Raw genomic sequence first — 24,295 nt, 5'->3', positions numbered from 1 at the left:
TCCTCATAGGAGAGGTGTTCCATCCTTCTGATGGTCTTTGTGTCCGTCCTCTGGACCTGCTCCAACAGGTCCATGTCTTTGCTGTGCTGAGGACCCCAGAGCTGGATGCAGTACCGCAGGTGGGGTCTCATAACATTGGAGTAGAGGGGCAGAATCACCTCAAATTCATTCCCAGATCAAAGAATTTATTTCTTCTATGTGCCTGTGCTACCTCTGCCATTGTGGGCCCTTTCTGTACCGTTGATGCTAACACATCGAGCTGTTTTGCCAGCTGCTGAGGAAAATGTGCCAAGATTGGAAGCAACAGCTGAACATTGGCCTCTTACATATGAAGGGATCCATACTCAGAGTTGTCGATTTAATTTTGTAAGTGGTAAATAGGCTTAAGAAGACAAGTGAAATAACTTTTAAAGATATTTTTTTAATTGTTATGTTTGTGTTAAATTAAGGACAGAAATAAACCTGTGTAGGAAACCAATGGTCTGCATGTTTTGAGAAAAGGATAAAAATAGAAGATTATTTACTTGTTTTTCCATAGTGAAATGTTCTCTGTTTGACTTAGCTGATTCAGAAAAGGGTAGAGGAGAAGTCAAGGGTTTTTTCTGAGGCATAGTAAGAAGACAAAAGGGAAGAGTATCTAGGATAAAGTCTCTGAACTTACCTGGAGTTATCTCTTCCACTGGTCTGGAACACCAGAAGTCTCAGACCTGAGTGACTAATTATTTAACAAGTAATCAGTTCTGGTTCATCTTCCATGATTTACAAATTGTTTGTTTTGTTCTTCTTTTTTAACACTGTTAACTACCAGAAGTTCATTTACAGTTGGGGAAAATGGGATTATGAAACAGTAGATCTCTGTACATGAAATTCTAGCTTAACCTGTAATAATTTATATAGCAAAAAGCTATTTAGTAGTATATGAACAATTGATTATATGGATGTTTATATGCCTGTTTTCTTCACCTTGGTTTCAGGATTTTTGTCTGAAACACCCACAGGTTAGCATATAAGATGGTGTCTAGAGAAAGTAGGTTTCTGTCAGCAGATTATCAAATTTTCCTTGAATGCAGAAAGATTTTTACAAACAGCAGTTTGTAGGAGTAAGCATTCTGTCATTGTCAATTACATTTGACCAATAATGTGGTTTTTATATTGATAAAAAAGATAAAAAGCAAAATTGTAGCTAATGGTGATCTAACAATTAGTAAGAATAATTTCATGGACAAAATAATGTGCTATTATATTATCATCACAAGGTGATAAGGTCTTCAAATCTGTATGTTTATGTTTATATTTTAAGTCTCAAATTAAAAACAAAATGGACAAAGTATTTTAAAGTGGTTTTTTTCCAAGGATGATATTTTAATAAAATAGAAATTGCATTTTCTCCATATGGAGTCCCCAAAGAAATGTAGTTCATCTGGTCCTATTGCAGTTTAGCATATGGTGATACTTCTTGCCCAAAAGGAGATATCAGAAGTTGTTCTTTAATTAGAGAATCTGAGGAAATAAAGTACAGTGAATGCTCGCAATGCGATCTTCTGCACTAGAGCAGTTCTTACCTTAATTTATAATGAGAATGGGTTCTTTTTGATTCTTTCAAAGCTTTAATGTGTGCATATAAAGTTCTTCTGCATTAATGTTGGTCAGATCAGGCAGGAACTAATCACCACAGATCAGGAATAATGATACAACTTTTACCACTTCAGTTTAGTCCATAGATTTAGCTTTGAGATAGTGAACCATAGTCAAAGTTGTTCCCTTTACTGGAATTATGTTTTTCAGAATGCATACTAATAAAAAGTTTTGCCTATTGCCTCAAGACTATAATTTACCTATTGGGTGAATAAATTATGAATAAATCACCTGTATATTGAAGTTACGTGATTTTATTTATTTTTCTTACTCAATGAAGTTGCCCTTATTACCCCTGCTATACTAACATGGAAAAATAACTTAGAAGGTTTGTTATTGCCCTGATCTCCACAATAAAGGAAATTATCGGTATCAATAAACTTTAAATTCTCAAGTCTCCCTAAAAATAGAATTCCTATGATAAGGATTTTGAACTTTTTTTAATGGAAGAAATGTTTCTGCAAGCTCTTTACTTCATATTGAATAGCTTCCAGTGATGATGTGCACCACAGAAAAATGAAATATAATATTTGGCTATAAATGAGCAGAAAAGACATTAGCTGTAGACAGGGAGTAATTTTGATGACAATTCTCAAGAAAACAACAACGGAAGTAATTACAGTAGACTGATCTGCAGCAAAATATCTGCCGCATCCCAGTCTGTGTTAATACTCAAAAATGAATAAATTGTAGATTATTTAAATATAGATTATAAATTGTGGATACTGTCTCTAAAGGGTGTTTCTTTTTATTACAGAATAACATGAGTTTGCACAGATAAAAATGTCTTTTTTAATTTGCCATGATGATTCTGAATGAGGAATCCCTAGTAGTTAATCACTAGCCTGCAGTAAATGATCCAGACCTTGAATACCTTCTGCTCTGTAGCTGGACTGTGTGCAAATGCGGGTTTCTAGGCACACCCTTGAAGAGGTTTTCCACTCTAAATCTTCAGACATAATTGATCCTTCAGTGTTGATCCTTCCAGACATCCCCTGAAGAAATCACATGCCCCACGGCGTCACTGTGATTTGTTAGATCCCACAAATTACTGATCACATTTTACATTCTGTAAAGCCAGAGCTACAAAAATTTTGCAGATGTATTCTCTTTTCTTCTAGACAGAAAAAGCTTAAGTTATAGATATATGTCCAAAGAGGTTGTCAGTATGCACAATCCTCCATCATTTTTTTTTCTGTAGCCTAGTCTTGTCTTGCACTCACATCTATAGTGCATTGGAGACAGAGCTCTCTTTAATAAAGTTTATATTCCTCCTGTCAGGTTTATGTGCTGAGGCTCTTGTACACATAGACACTTACTGCGCAATTCACAGTTTCGGTTACATGAAGCCCCCAGACTGGGAAAATTTGCTCTTGAGGCTGTAGTCTGCTCTTGGTGATGAGATGCCTCCACTTGAGTGGAGGATTAGGGTATTAATTTCTTCATTGCTAATTCTCTGCTGGTTGTCTCAGATTGTCTCTTAGCATCTTTCTGGGTATTCAATCTAATATGCAGGTTAAATGACCAAAAAGAAATGTGATTGTAGAGGGGTTAAGATTTAAGGCATATGCTACTCAATCATTATCGTAAATTGTAAGAAGAAAATAACAAAATCCTGGCAGCAGCAAGAACAGCTGTAGAAAAGTAGGGACATATTCCTATGTCCTAGTATTAACTTGTGCTAATGAACCTATATATCCAAATACACTTTTGCAGCTTTTTCCTGAGCATTTACAGTTCTGATGCTTATAACACAGTTTAAATGATAGTATAAAACCTGTGGTAATTCAGGAAATAGTATTTTCAGAACAACATTGGTTCGATATACAGTTTTGAGATTATCTATCAAGTATGGTTATGTGTGATCTTCCATTTATGTTTACTTTGGTTTTTAGCTCCAGACCAGTCTGTCTGAACCAATGACATTATCCAAGTCGATCTCACTTCCTCGTAGTGCATATTGGCATCATATCACCCGGCAGAACAGCGTTGGAGAAATCTACAGTTTACAAGGCAAGTTCCTTATAAGTAAATGGCATGTCCATTAGCTTCTTTCCATTTGACCGGAATTCATGCAAATTGCTTTTTATTTGCGCTGGTTGTTTTCTCTCCATTCCATTTTATCAATTGTCAAGAACCTCAGCAGGATTCCCAAATTTACATAAAACAGGTTTCTTTTAGTCATTTTGTAAACTAATGGTGAAAATTATTCCCAGAATCACCACATAAAGCTGGGTAGACAATTTGGCTTAAAGTAGCTTCTCAGTAGCTAATGAATGTCAGGTTGTTTTAGTATTTTCTTCCAATAAGATTGTGTATGTCTTTGGGCAACCTTAGGGTGCCCAATTAAATCTACATAAAATGGCTATACGAGTTGCAAGATTAAAACAAAATAATTCTAGGAATAAGAGCTGTTCTTGGTGAATTTGCTTGGTGAAACATATATATGAACTGTTGATTTGACTAACTTACAGACCTTCTTGATACACATACCATCTTTTTTTGTCTGCAGTTCTCTTTCATATGTTTAGATTCTAAGCCATTTGCTTAAGACTTAAAATGCTATAATTAACATAACTTGAGGACAATGATGATGATTCACTGCTCTTAAGCTGAAATTGATTTGTATCTTTTAGGAAACTGAAAATATTGTTACATTTAAAATGTAGACCTTAGTTAATAGTGTTATTTTCACTTTTAAAAAAATAGCAACTTACCATAAACGTATTCCTTTGTATTACTTGGAAAGGGCTTAAGGATTTCATTTCAATTCTCTCTTAATAACCTGTTTGCATAAGCAATTTACATTTAGATAGGAGGTTAGAAACTGCTCACAAACAAGAGTACCCAATGCAAGAAAACATAGTACATGTTTTCATGAAAATACGTGAAATGCAGTATATAGATGAAAGACATGAAATGTTTTGTTTTGTAAATTATCACATAACTTAAATTCAGCAGGCGAGTTGTGAATTCAGTGGGTGATTCATTAGTGGGTACAGCATTTGTTTCCCATCATCCCCCATACAACAAAAAATTCACAAAGTGAATTTCTAATCATGGTTATAGTGTTACAGTTAAATAACAGTAATGGGAAAAAGAAAATAACCTTCCAGAAGTTGTTTGTGAAAAAAGTTGTGTTTGTAGATCACTTCAGAAATATCATATCACTTATATTTTTTCATAAACCAAATAAGAATGAAAAGAAAAAGTTTATTTGTAGAGATGTTAGAGTTCCTCTTCTTACATTCTTGATGGGTCTTTCCTTTGGTGAAAAGATAGTGAATGTGTTATGATATATGTAAAGTGAGATAAATGTATGGAACATTGTTCATTCTCTGCAATCTTTTGTTTCTTACAAATGGCCTTTGCAATAAAGGAAAGCAAAGCTTGATATATCAAGTAATAGTTTAATATCTATACCAACTAGCTTTGCAGGGCGCAATATATTGGAAGTGTATCATTAAAAATGCAAGAATTTTACTTTTTGGAAGTATGCAGATTTTATTCACACTTCCACTGAAACAGGGATTAATAAATATTTCAGAACTTAAGATTTTCATTTCTCTTACATGTACTATGATGACTGAAACTTGAGAAAGCGTAGCTGATTTCAGGAGAGACTAGTACAGTTTTACCAGTGGGCTGAGAAATACATCCAGAAGACAATTTTGTCTCTCTCTGGTTGCAAAACTTTTCCATGCAAGAATATTATTCATTATCTGTAATGAAGATCTCTTTGAACCTTCTGCTGCAAGGACTAATTAAATGCAATGTATTTCTACAGAAGCTTAAGGGAGCACAACATACACCTTTTTGTCCTAATACCTGTTCATCCTGGCAGTCTTTGCACAGCAGAGACCAACTGGTTGTCAAAGCATCAGCCCACAGATGCTTCAGAGCTGTAGGTGGAAGGTGGGTAGCGAGGAGGCAGATTGCGAGCATCACTTCAACCCTCACCTTGGTACAGCAGCCAGCTGAGAGGAGCTGTTGCAGAGGGAAAATTCACTTGCTGCCGCTGTGATCTCCTCTGAACTTGAGAAGGTATATTACACCTTCAGAGAGGAGACGATTTCTTCAGAGAATAATCCATCACACTCAGTTCTGCACTTCATGTGTATTTATGACACAGCTTTTTACACTCAAGAAACGAATTTGAAAATTCCACACATTCCTCTGAATATCTCGCAAACTTGAAAATGAAATTACTAGAGTGGTGTCTACCTATATTCAGATTACTGTCAATATCAGTAAAGTATCAGATGAACTCATGGTTAAGTACAGTGCGGAAGTATTTCCATAGTGGCAATTATTTCAAAGTTGCAGTCTGAAGTGACTAGAATTTAATTAATAACAGCTGGTGATGTACAAGGAGAAATGAGTATGTGCTCATACTACCTTAGATAAATTGGCTCTTCGGGAATTATTTAGCAGTCGAATTTAACTTAATTAGTAGTGTGAGTTGATCTGATAATGAATATGCTGTAGAGTAAGAAGGTGGGGTATTTTGTGGTTGTTTTTTTTTTTTTTAAGGACTACATTTCAGATGAGAAAAGGCAATTCAATAAATGGGTATTGGGTTTATCATCCTCCATCTGCCCATGACAACCCTTGCATGTAAAGACCTGAAAACATTAAAACACAGGATAATAGTGCTAAAGGAACACAGGTTGCACAAAATACCGAGAAGTCAGGTGGGCTGGTTTCTCTCTTTATACAGCTTTTCCTCCATTTGTAACTTCCTTGCACTCTTTCAGTTCTTGATTGCACTGCTAAGATAAAAGTAGTAATTTAGTTGTCTAATGAATCTTGTCAGTAGGAACAGCGTGGTGGTTGGCTTTTACCAGTGGCAGCACATCGCTTCCAGTATTCACTTCAGATTTTACAGTGGAGTGCTGCAGGTCTGACAGACTTGCCATCCATGATCTGCAGCCGCTGTAGAGGTTGTGACACGGGGTCTCATTAGCGGACACAGCAGTGGCCTTTCAGCGCTCTGCGTTGCCTCTTCTCCCCGTCTGACCTGACACTGGGCAAGCCCCACCGCTGCACAATAAAAAGAAAAAAGGGAATTGCTGCCATGCCAGAAACAGCACAAAGTTTTTACAGCCACCAGGTTAAATTCTGACCTAAACTTTGGTGTTGGAGTGATTGCACTTAAAATCCCAACTGATACCCATGGCTTTACAAATCACAGTGCCACTTTCTAAATATTCTAAATATTAATAATCCAGATCTTCCCCTAAATTACATTTCAGAGATGAAATAGTGTCCTTACAGATTTTTATGATAAAATAGTATCATAAAGTAGTTTAACAGAGAAAAAAGAAAAGAAAATTACTTATACATGATTTTTCATGCATACATGAGTAAGACTTAAATCAATTTTACATTTTCATGAAGAATAGACAGCTCTATGAAGAATTAGAGCCCAAAAGAAGATAAACTGTCTGTGATATATTATGGCATCCTATACATCAAGGTTTACAAAAACAGAAAAACTACAAGCCAAGAGCATTGGTGTGAACTGAAATCATGGTTAAGAAGGAGAAAAATACAAGTACAAAAGCCATGTCAGCATGAAAAAACCTCTGTATGTATCCTCATAAATCATTATTTATTGTTATTACCTGGCATATGATTTAACCCTGTTTCACAAGATATTAAAAATTGAGAAACAAAGCACATGCCTTTTTTATACAGCGAAAGATAGTAGATAGCATCAATGCATGTGTTTTTTTAAATTTTGCATTTGGGGGTTTAAATTTGCTTAGGTTGTAAAAAGGATTGCAGACTGAATTTTCAGCTAGCTGAAACTTAGTGTTGTAGTTCTTGCCAGGGAGAATTTGGATAGTACAAATTTTAAACACAGTCAGTTTGGATATTATTAAACAAATCAGGCCAAATAAAATTTTGGTATGGAAACCCGCATTAGCTTTTTGTATTGCAGTTATTGAAATCCCTGGGGAAATTATGTTCAGAAAATCTAATTACAGTCTGGCCTTTCTCCAAGAAATTCAAAATTAAGAATCACTTTCAATCACCCCTGTTGTATTTGAGTCTGGTTCGTATTCCTTATTTGGACTTTGGTTTTGCTATCCATATTCAGAGTGATGAGCACCTACCCACTTAAGCAATCCTATTCATTTCTGTAAGAGTACTCATGTGAAGGAACGTATATTTGTATAAGAATTACACCAGGAACATCTTACATGTTTTCCTCTTAAAGAGAAGAGTATTGCTTTTTTCCACAGTAAATTGCTTACCACAGTTTGCTTATCACAAATGCTTATTTGCCCTATCACAAATACTTATCACATTTTGTTGTAAACACATAAAAAAGTCATTAAATAACACTGAAAAATACTAAGATGCCTGCAAAGAGCTAGAATCTCACATTTTTAAACTTAGTGAGGAACTTAGATAAAACTATAGTCTTCAATGAGACAGGTCTTAAGCTGGAAGCATCACTCAGGTTTGTAAGTATATGTCAAAATCAAAACCACACAGAAGTAAAAACTGGCCTTGATAAATTCTGCAGGAATTTTGCCGTTGATACAATTGTCTTTTGTATTTCACACGAAAGCTGCAAGAAAAATAAATCTGCTTTTGCAAATCAAAACAGAGGGAAACTCTGGCTCCTCTTTGGCCTTGGTAAGCAAGCCTGCATTGCCCCTTGTCTTTTGCCCTAGTTAGGTGAGAGCTCACCCTTCTCTTGGCTTTGAATATATTTTAAGCAGAATAACATGTAGCGTTAACCCCTTCAGCTAAAAGGTTTTGTACGTAAAAGGGAGACAGAGTCATACACAAATGATTTCTCCCAGCTACATGTTTTCAGCCTTTTGAAAGCAGAAGCTCTGGTACATCATTAAAAATAATCAGAGAATATTCGAGTTGCTAAATATTTAGAAGGATTTGAATCATCCTGTTCAACCCTCCTTAGGCTAATCCTGCAGGAATTTCCAACATGAGCTTCTGCAGTTTTCTGCAAATTAAAGTATGTAAAATGAATTGGAGGACATTTGTCATTTTGGCATTTCCATTGTTTGTTCATATGCCCAGCAACTGAGTACAGAATCCATTTCCCCATCTAATCTTGATGCCAGAATAATGTGAATGACATAAAATGTTAGAATATATCTGTTATATAAACCTGATCACTCAGTAATGTTTCACTAAGTGTCTACCAGCAGCTAAAGCTGAAATGCTTTATAGCCTGCCACCTTCCCATTTCCTTTGCTGAATCTCATCAGGACTTTCATATTAGTAAATGAAGCCTATAAAATTTGAAGTATGAGTAAAGGACACCTGAAACAAGATACTTAGTGAGTAGAAACTATGTAAGAGCTACATTATTTAAAATGAGTGTATTATGTGGCTTCTCAAGTCTTAAGCAGTAGATTTGATCCTTTGGAGCTTTGAAATTCCGTGCAAAATAGTGCATCATTAGACTGATTTTAAAACGGCATATTGGAAATGGGAAGTGTCTTACTCAGAAACTAGTAAAGAAGAACCTCATTTTGTTCAACAGTGATTGCTATGGCTAATTAAGAGCATTACAGACAAGCTCTAAAGAGCTTTTTCTCTTTCATTCTGATAAATGGTTGCTGAGGTAAGAGGTTCTTACAGTTATGAGCCATGAAAAATAGTGGGGGAAAAGCCAAAAAAGATTAATAAATCATATTCTGTTGTCAAATTCAGAAGTTCTGATTTCGTTTAAGCCCTATATTGTGATGCCCTTTCTCTCGGAAGATGGTCCTCCAGTGAGATCACTTGTCAGTGAGGTTATGCTGTGCTAGACCAGAAAGTGTAGAAGTCACTGTGGTCTCCAGTTACAACTGAAAGCCCAAACAGTGTAAGAAGAGCAGTTAAATATTGGCCGATTGCCTCCTCTCCCCTCCAAAAACCAACAAATGTAAGTTCTTCAGTGCAAACTACACAAATTCTTGGTTATAAATCTCTTTTTATGTCTTAGCGTAATGATTTCATGAATATGTGATGACAGTAGCTTCTCGCTCACTGTTAGGGTGAGAGGCAAATCCAGCTTTGCCCCTAGCTTAACTTAAGCGAAGCCAGGAATCTTTACCCTGAGTTAGCTTAAGACTGACTACAGTTATGCTACAGTCATTTGATCTCTCTGCTGTAGCGTAAAATTCAAGGACCTTCATTGTATCATGAGAACTGTAGTTCACTGAAAGAATATGTGTAGTGGAAGAACAGGCATGACCAGTTCCATGGGTGCTAACTGTCGGCTGGTATTGGATTGTCTGAACAATAAAGGTTTGCTATGTTATATCAAAGAGAAAATTGAAAAATTTGTCAAAAGTCAATTTTGTGAAAACTGCTTTTTTCTATTAAATCATTTCACCAATAAATCTGGACTGCTGTAGCTATGACTATCTTATTTTGTGTTAAGTATGTTACCACAGTTCAGTTTTGTAATTTCAAACAAATTGAAATATTTCTATGCTGACAAACCAGATTTTCTAGTCAAATTATTACTCAAAATCACAGATGCATTAAATCCCCTTTAAAACAATTCAGGGCAGGGGGAAGCCTGCATTTTTGTGAAAAAATACCTGGGCAAAAAGATGTATTTTCTTTAGTATCTATTTACAGGAACTGTTTATACTTCTTTTTCTTTCAATAATTATTTTTAAATAAAGTAAAAATTATTGAAATTGACACTTCTGTAGAATGTGTTCACAAAATTTTTTGTAATCTAGAAACAATGTAAGTTTTGAAAATAGGCTGCATAATGGGAAGCGGGGGGGGGGGGGGGGTGTTAATAATACCAGCTTTTCAAACAGTAATGAGGAAAGAAGCCAAGCCCAAGGATTTCAAGTGCAATTGATTGTCTTCTACTTTAAGTGGAAAAAAGATCCAACCCCCCCCTTCACATTCTAATGTTTATGACATAAAATAGGATCATATAAATATATATTTAACTGCTTGTCTGAAGTCTGAAGAACTTTGACCTAGCTGCCTGTTATTTGGTTATTATGAAGTTTAAAATATGTTTGTTATAGAAAGAGTATTGTAAGATCTCAAATACATTAATCTTAAGTTTCTGTAAGATTGTCTTTTATGTGTATCTTACTTTTCTAATATGCAACAATATTACGGTGACAATATTTGTGGCATACGACACATTGTCTGTTGTCAGTACAGACCTACTTATTTTCACGGTAGGGCCAATTTAAGCACAGTGGACACACTACTCGGCATGTTCAGTTTAATCAAGCCGTAAGAATATATATATTCTTTATAATTCAATAGTGAGTTTGAACTGTGCAGAACTGATTAAAAAATCATAGTATTATTCAATAGAGAGAAAAAAATGTTCAAGAAATCTTAGAACATCTTTCATTCTCTATTTGTTCAGAAAAGTCTTTTCATCTTGGTGAATTCTTATAACCTGCCAACTTTTTATTTGATCAAAATGATACATTATAGGAAACTAAGATAAATTTCACAGAAGTAAGAACTGTGAATAACAATGGGAAATTCCTCCCAATGCAGAGTTAGCAAGATTTCACCAAAGTGAAAGTTTGTCATCTTTTCCAAAACTGAAGTCTGCCAACTCCTTGCTGTTCCATATTTGAATACTGGAAGGCAGTCTGCAGTTTGGCTGCTGGACACTTGTTTATCCTTCAAAATTCTTTGAAGATGCGTTTTGGGAAAGGATTTTAATCAAAGGCTCATTGCCCTGAGTTTAAAAATGAGATAGGCTGTTGCAAAGCTGTTGCAAAGACAGGAAAATGCAATACCAGACTGGGAGAGAGATAAGAGAGAAAGGACTTGGTAGGAACTGCAGGAAGGGTGGAGTTAGCGGCTCAGTAGTGTATAACTGCAGGCTTGGGAATTTACATTATAAATATCAAAGGCTCTGTCCTTCCCCACCTCTAACAAAAAATGTCCACACGAGGATTCCGTGCAGAGCAGTATAACCATAAAGCCGTTACCTACCCTGACTGCAGATGGTAGAGGTGAGGTCCTAAATGGAAGGAGGCTTTTCACTGTTCAGCAGCAAACACCTTAATTGGAGAGTGAGGATGAAATGAAAAGATCCTTCCGACTCTCTTTAATGACTTAAATATTTATGTTATTGCTGCTAGGCCAAGTTTACGTGCAGCAGGACTGTGCCATAGTTACTTTCTCTGACCTGGTAGTGCATGTGACATAATGTGGCATGGGTGGTTGTGTTCCCGGTAGCGTCCTGTCTCCTCCTGTGTGCAGCAATGCCAGCCCTCAGCCCAGCCCAGGGAAATGGAGGAAACCCAGCAGCTTGCAGGGGGAGGCACGGCTTTGTCCCCCTGTGCCAAGTGGGGCCATTCTGCCCAGGTCTGCGGACTGAGAAACTAAGGATGCATCTTCTCTCTGCCTCTTGTCCACCTTGGACTTTCATCCTCACTCAGGGTAGAAAGCAGGGTCTTGTCCACCCCCCCTCTGTCCCTGGGAATAATCCTTGGTGGGGGCTGCCACTGCCAGTAATGAGCCCCCTTTTTTCTCTCCAAACTCCGTTAAGCCCTGTATAGCCACCACAGACTGTTCCCAAAGCTGTTTGATATGAGCTGAACCAGGTGCAGCTTCCTTATAGTCGTTATTATCAGGTACTCAAAGTAAAGCACCTATTTTATTAATTGAATACTTAGCTGAGAATTAGCTAATTGTGCACAAGTGTGTTTTCAGCCTACCTAAGACACATGGCTAGTTAGTTAGATCTATGCCACTGTTTTTATCTTTTCTGAATGAAATATAACTAAAAGAGGATTTTGATCCATCATGTGGTTTCAGCTTCCAAACAAAATACTCTTCCCTGGCTTACAACATCGCTCATTGTTCTTGCATTTGACTAGTTACCATTTAAATGCTATCAGTTTTGTTCTTTTCCACACTATACTCTTGTGAAATTGTCATTACTGGGTATGGTGCTTTTTCATGGAAGTTAGTGAAAACTGCATGAAGCAAGTTTTCACTTTTACCTCATTTTGCTACCTTTCCACAGATCTGTATAAATAGATAACAATAACAGAATGTTTTGTTCCTAGATACCTATTACACACATGCCGGAGTAGCACCTCTGTGTCCATACACTCGCCTACTTTTTTGCTAAAATAGGAACGAGCCTCTTTTTTTTAATAAGGTTTCTGCATGCTGTGTCAGGGCGTCTAATGGGAAGTTGTCAGATTTCCTAGTTTCTTGGTCAGGGACTGATGGCATCAAACCAGGAATGCAGGTGCCCAAATGTGCTTTGTATCTCCTCTCTTCATGTGTGGTCATCCCAAGTTTGGGGAATATTCACAAGCAATGTTGTTGCTGAAAGTACAGTTCAGAGCCTATTTACATAAGTGTTGAAGCTTAAATTTTAATTTGAAAAAATGCAGCATCAGTTTAAATGATCAATTGTTGACAGACTTTGGCCACTTGTTTTTATCCGTTATTGCTGTTATACTGTTCCAGGATGTCTCAGCAGGTTTTCAGGGCTTCTGTTTGTGAGATGACAGTCCTATCATCACCAAACATTTGATGTCACAAGCGTTTTATGATGGAAAAGATAACCTGTTCTGGGTTAGGAATTGGAAATGTATTTCATTCAGTCTTGTCAACTGTCTCATTATTCCCCATTCATCAGAGCAGGTATTTAATTCTGAGAAATAGCTCAGCGGTTTTTCAGCCCTTTCATGCCTCTTATAGAAACACTTTCCTCTGATCAAGTATGTGCATTTTGGTTTAAGTGTCAATCTGTTTGTGAAGAGTCTTGTTTTTCTCCTAACTGTCACCATATACTAACACAACCCATTTTTAACAAATAAATGGGGGGAGGGAGGAGGCGAGGGGGAACAACAGGGCCAGGGACAGCAAATACTAAACATTATCTGTACCAGTGTGTGATTTTTCAATCCTAATATATACTGGTTTGTATGCACTAGTAATGCCTTTTGACCCTCTAGGATACCTATGAGAAGGTCTCTTCTCAATACCTCTGGCTGCAAAATTCGTGTAACTTCTAGACCATAGATCTTCTGTTCATCTAGTGTAAGAATGAGGAAACAGGATTTTTCTTGAGCTTCTATATTATTTTGTACTATTTCCTGATTCGCTGACCAGCATTTCAAAGCAAAGAACTATCTTATTGGTCATGGATTGGACCAGCACCAAGGTGTCTTAGGACTGAAGAAATATTAAAAAAGGCTCAAGATGCCTCTTCACGTACTCTTATTACCTTAGTTGTACTTCAAACCTTGTATCGAACTATAGGAATGAGCCATAAATCTTGCAGTGGTGTTTATTGTGTAATAAAATAGCAAAGAGAGGGACAATTTAAGCTGTTGTCTTCAAGGTGTGACTGGTTTTTTTGCTTATGCTGCAGTAAATCAGGAATGTTGCCAGGGTCATGAATGACATTATGCTAGTGCATACTACTATGAAAAGTGAAAATGTTCAGAAAATTTGAATAGTGTCATTGCTATGAATGTGAGATGCTTACTCACTTTTTTTATTTAAATGTTCAAAACCATGCAAGACGCAAAAGAAAACCTTCATAACTAGACGAGAAGCAAAGGTTAATTTGTTGTTAAGGCATTGGTCCTCAGCTGTTGCAAGTCATCCTTGCTCATGGAAAAAAAACAAATTCTGCTGACCTAGACAAGATGAAAACCTTTCCCTATAACTCATGTCCACAGATCACTGTAGCATAAACAGGACCCCCACTTTTGAGCATTTCTTCAGTGGCCCGTGTAATTATGTAGAGCCTTTTTGACTGAAGTTAATCTTTATTCTGATAGTCATGGTTCTCTGTTGGATTTTTACATGGTAATGTAGATGCATTTTACGTGATAAAATATCTGCACGTTTGCTTTGGACTTAAAAGTCATCTATATGAAAGAGATTTCTTTTTCTTACTTTTTTACATTGATGTGATTAGACAAAAAAAATAAACTGAGAATATCTTTGCAACTGTGGAAATGGTTTAGTAAAGCCTTCTCAGTACCATCACATAGCATGAAATTGTCCCAACACATAGGCTACTGCAGTATAGGTTAATACCTAGAGAATGGGTCCGTACCATTACACCGTCAGTAAAGCAATATTCAGCCTCAACAGTAGGGGAGTGAGGATGCCCTTATCTCCCTGAAAACAGCCCTTAGTCAGTAAGAGCTCTAAAGCCAAACTCTGTGAGTTGCTGTCTGAAAGTACTTTTTATCCAGAAGTGATAGACAGAATTGGCTTTGAACGCTGGTTTTGCTGACCTCAGAGGAGTAAATTACCTTACTCTTAGAGGAAGTATGACTCACCATCTGACTGTTCACACAGCATTTGCAGTTTTCACCAGCTTGGGGAAGAATTGTTGAAATCTAACAATTATTCTGGCATCTCTCATCTGACAGCCAAGCACTGGTCTTCGACCATAATGCTAGAGTGGATGTACAGTTGTAGTACATACTGTTTGAAATTTGTTGTTTCTTGAAGTGGCACTGAAGCCATTAACCCATCAAGAGAATTTTTCCTAGGAGAAAATTATTCAGAATTAGTTCATAGCATCTTATTTGAAATGGAAATATTTATATGTATTTCACTTGCACAAATGTCCTTAGAAGAAAGAAGTTTTCCACATAGTTACAGGTGGTTTTTTTTGTCTAGAGTTTTACTAACAGAAACTGAATACAAAACTCATGGATATGAGTATATCAATCATTCCCCAAATATCTCACAAAAATGTTAACAGGATTTTTAAACCTACACAGTGAATAAGCAAACAGAAAAGTATTATGCAGATCAAAATGAAATATATGATTGAAGATAAGATGTACGTGTTAAGACAAACCATGTTGTAAAATGATCATTTCAGCATGAAGAGTTTCATACATTAACATACATTACTTTTGGGTGCATTGTTGTAACACAGATGTTATTTCAATGTGAAATCTCTTCTAAACTCTATAGCTGAAATATATCAAGATGGGCCAGATCTTGAATATGTACATTATATGTCTTGTAAATTATATATTCAGTTCTAAATAGCTGCAAACTTGAATCCAACTCACATCCAGGTGTTTTTTCCTCACGGAAGTGTGTGTTAGATCAAAAATATTGTTTAGTGAAAATTGGAGTTAAACAGAAAGCCATGTTATCTATCATATTTTTTACATATGTTTATCAAACTTCACAGACGTAAAATATATGGTGAGGTACAGCATATTTTAAATCTCCTTACACCTTCTGTGTCAGACATTTGTCTTTTATGACTTGCCCAAGGTACATTATGTTCCTGGTAAAATCTTTTCTCACTCCCTTTCTGTGTAACATGGTTTTAATTTCTCATAGATCATAAGTGGATTCATTCCCTATTATTCAAATGTCTATGATATGCAAATAGTTGGTGACAATTAGGTCCAGTATTCCTGATTATGTGACAGAACAAAATGAGTGCCAGATCCCAATCTGTCATAGATCAGCATAGCTCTGCTAAAGAGACCTCCAAGTGTGTTTGCTAAAGAGATTCATATTTCTATTCTTACCATACATAATATATCAGAAATGTTTATTTCACTACATTTAGGTGTCCTTTATATGTTGTTATTCTGTACTTGTACTATCTGCTATCATAAATGCAATGTTTAATGGTTACCATTTTAATGTGCTAAAAATATTTTTCATTTGAAACTTGTTCTTGTCATCCTAAAGTTTCTTTTGCTGAGCAGATGGATTTATGTTTTGTTTTGTGTGCCAAACTATGACTTAAATTTTTTATGTTGGCATTATGGCTGTGTGCAAAACGATATCCCTGGTAAGTATTTGCAGCGCACTAAATCTAGTTTCTGTGGAAAGACATTTACTGCCACACGATAGCTGGAAGCCTCTTTCCTAAGGACAGGCACTTCAGGCACAAAGATAAAAACAAACATTTTCTGATCTGGATGGTCACAATGAAAGAATTATGGTTATCGCAATATCGTACCATTAGACCAAAATGAGATGCCTTTGACAAGAGTTTTCTATAAGGTGATAAGCAATTTAGGTCTTTCATATTAACTATGGCCAGCAGTACACTGAAAAATGAAGGAGCAAGAAGAAAGTCTACCTAGCAGTCCATGTTCAGTAATATTAATGAGCATTGTTAAGTCAAAAGACTTCATATCTTCAATTGCTAATTTAATGAAAGGTGTTTGAGTGGGGTTTTTTTGGCTTGTTCATTTTTAACAGAAGAATCCCTGCACAGATTTTGATGCACAACTTAGAGATACAAATTATTCTAAGTGGTCGAAGTGTCTCGATTAAAATGTTGCCTTGTTTCTTATGATGCTCTTGATGCACGGAATAGGACTGTGATTTGACAAAACAATAAATCCAGTTTGAAAGTGCTTACTGCTTGATAAGAACTGCCATGGCTATGTCATCCAGAATGCTAAGCTGACACAAACTTACTGAAACAGTTCAAATTTGTTCAAAATATTTTGATAGGTAGCTTTGTGAAGGTAAACATTATGCCAAATTAGGTATCACTTGAACTTTACATCAAATCAGGTATTGTCTGTTCTCCAATTGCTGGCATAACGCCGATTTAAAGGCATATGGCTAGCGTAAACACTCTGCCATATGTTCTCACTTATTCAGCGTAAACAAGCTCGTGTTCTGAGGCCTGCTCTGATTCAGTCTGTGTGATCAGAGGATGGGTCTGGGCCTCAGTGGTATTAGGCACCATGACCCAAATCTCCCTTTTGAATTTTTCTTCTCGCTGCTGCAGCTGTGGGGCTCGGGTCGGTGTTCAAAGACTGGATCCCCAGCACGGACGCAAGAGGCGACACACACGTTTTGGGACAAAACGTAATTGGGTCCTAACTCTGAACCACTCTAACATTTAAATTGCCCTAAATCCGTCGGTGTGCCTTTCAGATGTAGATTATTGCTTCCTCAATATTGCAGGGGATATATGTATCCTTAGGCCTCTGGAAGGTAAAAGTCCTTAAATAGAAGTTAGCGCTGATACGGATATGATTATAGCAGTTCATGCAAGCTGAAGGTGTGACTCCTGGGAAAGCAGATAAGTGCCCTGAATTCTCACCAGCTCTGAGTATAGTGTTGGTATGGGAATTACTTTAAATATTGCAAAAAAGCTCTCAGTCCTTCTCAAGACCATGTGTCATGGCAAAGGCTTCATAAAACTGTGAGTAGTTCCAGATACGTATGTATATGGGTTTTTTACAGACAATGTCCATGAAAATCGGAACATTTGGAAAACTTTGTGGGTTTTTTTATAAAGGATTTCTGTGATATTGTTTTTCTTTCCTCAATTAATAATTTTTTTCTCAGTTCTCATAGCTTATGCTGCAAAGCGGGATCATTGAACTGGCACAGATGATACAATAGTTCCTTCCCTCTGGAAGAGAGTGGTAGATATGTCCCATGGAAATTATTTGCAACAGCTTGTTTATCTCTGAAATTAGGGGGTTTTCCCACTGAGAAACAGGATGATTTGGAGAAATATTATACATAACCACCCTTGTAGTTTTATGTACATGATTGAGATAAAGGGTGTTAGTCATTAAACATCACTAATGTCTGATTCTGAAATCAAACAAATAAATATGCTTTAATTTCTTATCATAATTCCTCAATAAATGTTTAGGTTTAATTATTTTACTGTTACCTTTTTACTACTAACACTTGTTTCACTAATGTGAAATTTCACATTACTTGAAAACGTCACTTTACTTGAAAAATCTGACTCAATTCAAGAAGCCAAAAGTAGACAGAAAATAGCTGAGATACCTCAGGATGGGAGGGGAGGGGAGGTGGGAGTGGAAAGATGTTTTCTGAGAATTTTTTTCTGGAAAGAGAACTTTTCAAAAAGTGAATAAACAATATTATATTGGGTCCCTCCCATCAAAGCAGCTGTGTGCCAGGATTTAAGCTTATTTTTAATAACTGCTGCATTTTCATGGCTGGAGAGTTTCAGTTTGGATTTGAGCTTGAGCACATTAGGAGAAGGAAGAAACGCATTAAACTCTTTCTTCTTCTAATTACTAATTGCTTAGAAACAGTACATTGTATCTACAGCTTATCTTACAGCTGCTAACAATGAGCACTTTCACGTTTGATCAAAACTGTAGCAGGGCTATCTAGTCTATCATTTATTTGACCTAGAGGAAGGAGTGTGTTTAATATCATAGACTTCTGTAATCCTATGGAAAATAGAGAGGGAAGAAGAAGGTGAGGTTATATTTTATAGAGACTCAAAAAAATGAAACATTTTGTTCTCTCACTGGAATGTTAATAAAAGCACTGTAGTGACAATAATATATAGCCTTTTCCAGGATGGAAGGAACAGAAACGTATGTTCTGCCTTCTGGCGAGAACAATGGTTAGGCGTTTTATCTGCCAAATCTATCTGTACACGTCATGCTTCTAGAAACATAGTATCTGTGTACTGAAATATGTGAAACTTAAATTAACAATACTGCAAACCAAAGTCATGGTGAAAATAGAAAACGTTCTGAATTATATATGTAGTTTCTAGGAAAAGGAAGAACATCAGAGATGTTCATTTTATATCCATTATCTAAATATTAAGTAGGTTTTTTTATGTGTATATATAATATAGATGGTGCCTGAAGATGAAATTAGTTTTTTAAAGACACTATTAAATAGCTCAATTTTAACAGAAGGTTTTGCATATTAAAAACTATTACTGGATTTCTTCCAGTAAATTAAAAGTTTAAATACAAATCTTCCAAATTGTTTGGGAGACCTTACTTTTTTGACTTCATGAGAGAGTGGCTACAAATAATACCACATTTTCAAATATTTTGAGAAGCACAGTCGGTATAATCCAATAATTTAACAAACTATCAACAGTTGGAAATTAAAATCCATTTCTAAAATGTTTTATTTTAGAGAAAAAAACTAGGCAAAGCATGTGTTCTATCAATATCTTTTAATTGGTTGGCTCAAATTTACATTTATTCATTTTACAAATAAAATCAATAAATTATAAGAAAGTTTACTCCAAGCTGCTTTTTAACTTTGAAAACTGCTTGTCTTTTTTGTGATACAGATCTGCTCATAACCTTATTTTCTCACAGTGCGTGCATAAACTAACTCAATTCTATATATTCAGCTAGACTTACGTTTGCATCACTTCATTTTCTTATTTGTTGAAATAAGACAGGTCTCTTAGGAGTGGCCTTTTACTTGATATTTTCACACTGTGATTACATTCGTGTTCTTTATCTTGCATTTCTTCTAGCAACAACAATCAAAACCAGTTTGGGACCTCTGTACAGGTGGATATATTTAATCTTTTGTTAGTATATTTTCGGGTGATAACCACTTTGCTATTTAACATGCCAAGGAGATTAAGCACTATTATCAGACAAGAGGAACTAACTGTGTTTGTGAACAAATTACCTGATCAGTAATCATTCTCAAAGGATTAGCTCACACCCATAGATTTCAATGAACATCTGGATCATTAATCAGCTTTGTCTTAAACATTTTAATTACTTTAATTTCCAATTGAAATTTCCTAGCAAAAAGGAGAAAAAGTCATACTACTTCCAACATATGTCTTCACTATCATTTGAGACATGGGATCCACTGATCTATTCTGTAATATTCTGGTAGTATAAATATAATAGATGATAGAATTATAATTCTGTTCACGGTGTTAGCAAAGGCCATCACTGTATGCAATAAAATTCAGCCAAAGACAATAGCAAAATAAAAACCTGTCACAACATATTCAGCTCTTTATAAGAGAAATAGAAAATACTGTAATGAAAGACTCAGATGAAAGGATGAATGAATGTGGGAATAGTGATATTCATTTGTGTGCAAATTTCATCTTAACATTTAGCCTTTTCTTCATATTAGGTGTACTTTTTTGTTGTTCACATTGAATATCCATACAAGAAACAATTTAGTTATTTTACTTTATTTGCATTTCTGTCATTCTAAACATAATAAACTGACAGTGAGATGATATAATATACCCATAAATGTCATAAAATCATAACCTATCATCAGCATCTATGTGGTTTCGGACAAAAATATAGAGTAAATATGATGAGAACAGTGGGATTTATGACACAGTCTTACTATATTGCTGAAATAGCTGAAACAACTGCTTGGAATGGAGGCACCTAGATTTTACCCAAAGGAGAGGCACATTCTCCACTCACTGTGAGACCAAGACACATGAGTTATTTCTGTAAAAAGGAGCAAATTAGCTGAACACCTTCCCACAGGTCAAGAGGCATGCTAGGTTTCACTGTCACATGCACAGTATGTAGCTATGGACTACAATTAGAGGGCTCTAGGAGCTATATTTATTGTCGTTATTGCCATTGCATGCCAAAAAAGTACATGTCACTGCAAGAAAATGTATTTCTTGCCCTAAGGAGACTTCAGGTTTTCTATAAATGGAATAAGGCCGATATTAGGTCAGACCTGAAATAAGTTTACTTTGGGTGGAAATTCCATATGTTTTGGTGGGAATAAGGAGGGACCTCTACCAGAGCTTGTTGTATGCAAGTGGACTTTGCTACAAATTTCAGATGTTAGAATAAATCAATGGAGGACAGAAATTAAATGAGAGATGCATTTGAAAATGCAGGATCAGGATAACTTCTTAGGCTGTAATTTATCATACTACTTTTGCTCACTATGGTGTACATTATTTATGCTCATATTTAAAAGAGTTATATTTTTCTCAGAGAGTTTATTTTCCTTCTCACTTACTTAGCTGATCTCAGTCCACTACTAGAGCTTCTCACTAAAGATGACTTTATGAAATAAATGTTAGCTGTTTCGTTTGCTCCCAGTCCATTAACTGCTAATGAGTGAGGGAGGGTTCTAAAGTCTAAATAATGTCTAACACCTAAGCCATCAAAACAATGTATGAAACAGTCAGTTTCTAAAGACTACAAATGTGGTCCCTCTGGTAATTTGCAAACTTGGCAAAACTAATTGGCTCATAGACCAAATGCCATTTTGTGATCAGAAGGGACAGCAGTTACAAGACTACTTAAGTGCATCCATATCACAGTTAAAGAAAAAGGTGAGTGACATAAATACACCTCCAGCCACAGCTTCATACCACTAGACATAGCTCTTTAAAAAGAAAATGGGGTAGGCTAAACCAGGGAGGGGGTCAGATTTTTTTTTGTGTAACTGTACACAAACACAACTATTTACAAACCACAAATTAAATCTATTACAGAGCAGTAAAAATACTATAGTGCAGCAGCTTCTGCAACTTCTGCTTTGATTCAATATTAATCATTATTAATCAGACTCATTCATAAACTTGATTGGATTGGTCTGTCTAGGATACTGAAAAAAACAATGTGCTGATGACTGCATGCAAATCATTTTTCTGTCTGCCCAAGTGCTGAACCCCTTCCCAGTCAAAAGTGACAACTTCAAAGGAATACTTTAGCACAAGGGTAACATATTTGATAAGCAAAGTTGAGTTGTACTCACTAAAATGCTGTGACAGAGGAGCAGAGTTGTTAGCTTTACTGTGCTAACAAAATTCCATCCAGACTGTTCAGCTAACTGAAACAAGAGTATCTATTGAGCTGGGCTGTATTTCATGTCTGTATGTATTTTTACTATTCAGAAGAACTTTCCAATGTGTATCTTCATACTTCTCTTTCACACTAGGATGATCTCAAGTGCAGCACAAATTCCTTTTTCCTGGAGAAATCATTTACAATGCATTTTTACATGAAAGTAGGCATTTCTTAGAGCAGGCTTATCATAGTTCTGCATGTAGTCCTGACAGTGGGAGAACTGCTATTTCCTTAGCAATATTAAACCTACAGTGCTGGGTTCTTTTTCCATAATTTTAGCATAGCAGCAGGACAGAGACATTAATTTTCTGGTGAAACTTTTAGAAGTTTAAAGTATTCCTTCTTCTACAGGTTGTGAATCTAAATCCAAATGCCAGTGCATGTTTTGGTTTAAGTTCAGAAAACAGAGCATAAGAATTATAATTTTCATTTCTTAGCATGATATTCCCTCTTGGAATTGTTGTGAATTTGTCACATCAGTTGTTAAACAGGTGCTTTGTTTCATTCCCACACCAATGCTAAGTTTTAGCATTTTGTTTGTATGTGTGGCCATACAGTGCTCCTGGTTCGGTGTTAGTCTCAGGCAAAGTATGTAGGGGGGAAAACATCTTTGCTACCTTACGTTACTTTCCATTACACAACTCATTCTAATTGTTCTTCTTGCGTGTTTAGTGATACAGTAAAAAACATATATTATGATGCTGTCAATCTGCATTTTTATGCAATATCTGATATTGTATGGCCAAATTATCACCCATTATTAATATTAGAAAATGGTGGCTTTAAATGTCCTCCTTATTAAATACATTCTCAGACTTTTTAACTTCTTTCTGGAAGTACACGATGGATGAATCGGCATATGTCTGGGTGAGGGAATGCAACCTAGAAACATGAACACATTTCAGACTGGAATACTGTGCCATGTGGCAAAAAAAAGAACATTCTCTAGGGCCATTTCTTTTTTATGGGCCTAACTAAACATGGTCTGGCTTCAGAGCCAGGGAATTAAGATCCAATGTTCTGTACAATACACAACTGGAGGACCTGAAAGTGCCCTTGACATAAGCAGAAGTTGGGGCACAGAATTTGCCATCTTTAAAAAATATCCTACAACAAGAAACCATACTCTATAACAATTTAAGTTTCTGTGAGTTAGGTTTGCTAAATTTAACGCCACCAAAAGTGGTCGTTTGGGATGGGGAGGACCGCAGAAGTAAAGGACACCCAAACCCTTTGTCTTTTGTAGTGCCATGCTATGTCGAGGCAGTGACCAGCATCTTGGAAATTACTAAATGAGTAATGGCAAAAATTCTTTTTGTATGGTCACGTGTCTTTGAGTGTCTTCACTATTTATCTTGTTAGGAAAATGGCAGCTTGGACTGGAGCACACTGAAAACAGTACGCTGTCTTTTCCCTGAACTAGCAGAGATCGCAGGGAAAGAGTAAGAGATTCCCTGTTTGATTACATTTCTGTATCAAGGAAATCTCCTATAAATTGGATCACTGGGCAGCCACCAGCTGTGGCAATGTACAGCAACAACATAGATTTAGCACCGACATGTATAACTTTTTACAGACTGTACTTTTTCCCCCACCAAATTCCCAGAATTATCCCAGATGTGTCATTCTTCCTAGTCCATTCCTCATGGGAGGGTAGTGTTGAGTCCAGCTGATGCTGTTGCTATAAAGCAACGTTCTGCACCTACATTAGCAATCTGAGCGTGTAGTATCTGAGTGAATAAAAGGTGTTACCTTCCATTCAGTGGGTTGTGTGAAATACTGGTAGTTTTTCTCCTCAATTTTTAAAGTGAAGAATCCCACAAAAAACATCAGTCTGTTATACATCTGCGATAGTTGTTGTACGTGCTGGAAGTCTGAGCAAATAAAAGTTTGAAAAGAGTTTGAAATTTCAGTTCAGGGACTGAAAGATTATTTTTAAAAGTCTTCCTGCATTTAAAGAGATATGCCCTTTAGAGCATTTAGATTTATTCTGTATTCTTTATTAACATTTGTTTGAGCTTTTCCCAGCTCCTAGGGATAAAACTGGGGAAAAAGTAAAGAATTCCTATGTGAGTACACAACTC

General features: G+C 36.1%; 1 protein-coding gene across 1 annotated transcript in view; it reads left to right on the top strand.

Moving 5' to 3' along the window:
- DOK6 (docking protein 6) overlaps nt 1-24,295 on the top strand; it is a 258,270-nt gene that overhangs the window by 212,347 nt on the left and 21,628 nt on the right. The window contains exon 7 of the mRNA XM_075024292.1: nt 3,531-3,648. Coding sequence (XP_074880393.1) covers nt 3,531-3,648 — 118 coding nt within the window. The remainder of the gene's footprint in view (nt 1-3,530; nt 3,649-24,295) is intronic.

This window comes from Buteo buteo, chromosome 3 (genome assembly GCF_964188355.1).
Source record: "Buteo buteo chromosome 3, bButBut1.hap1.1, whole genome shotgun sequence".
Taxonomy (NCBI): Eukaryota; Metazoa; Chordata; class Aves; order Accipitriformes; family Accipitridae; genus Buteo; species Buteo buteo.
This window is presented reverse-complemented; position numbering and strand designations above follow the sequence as displayed.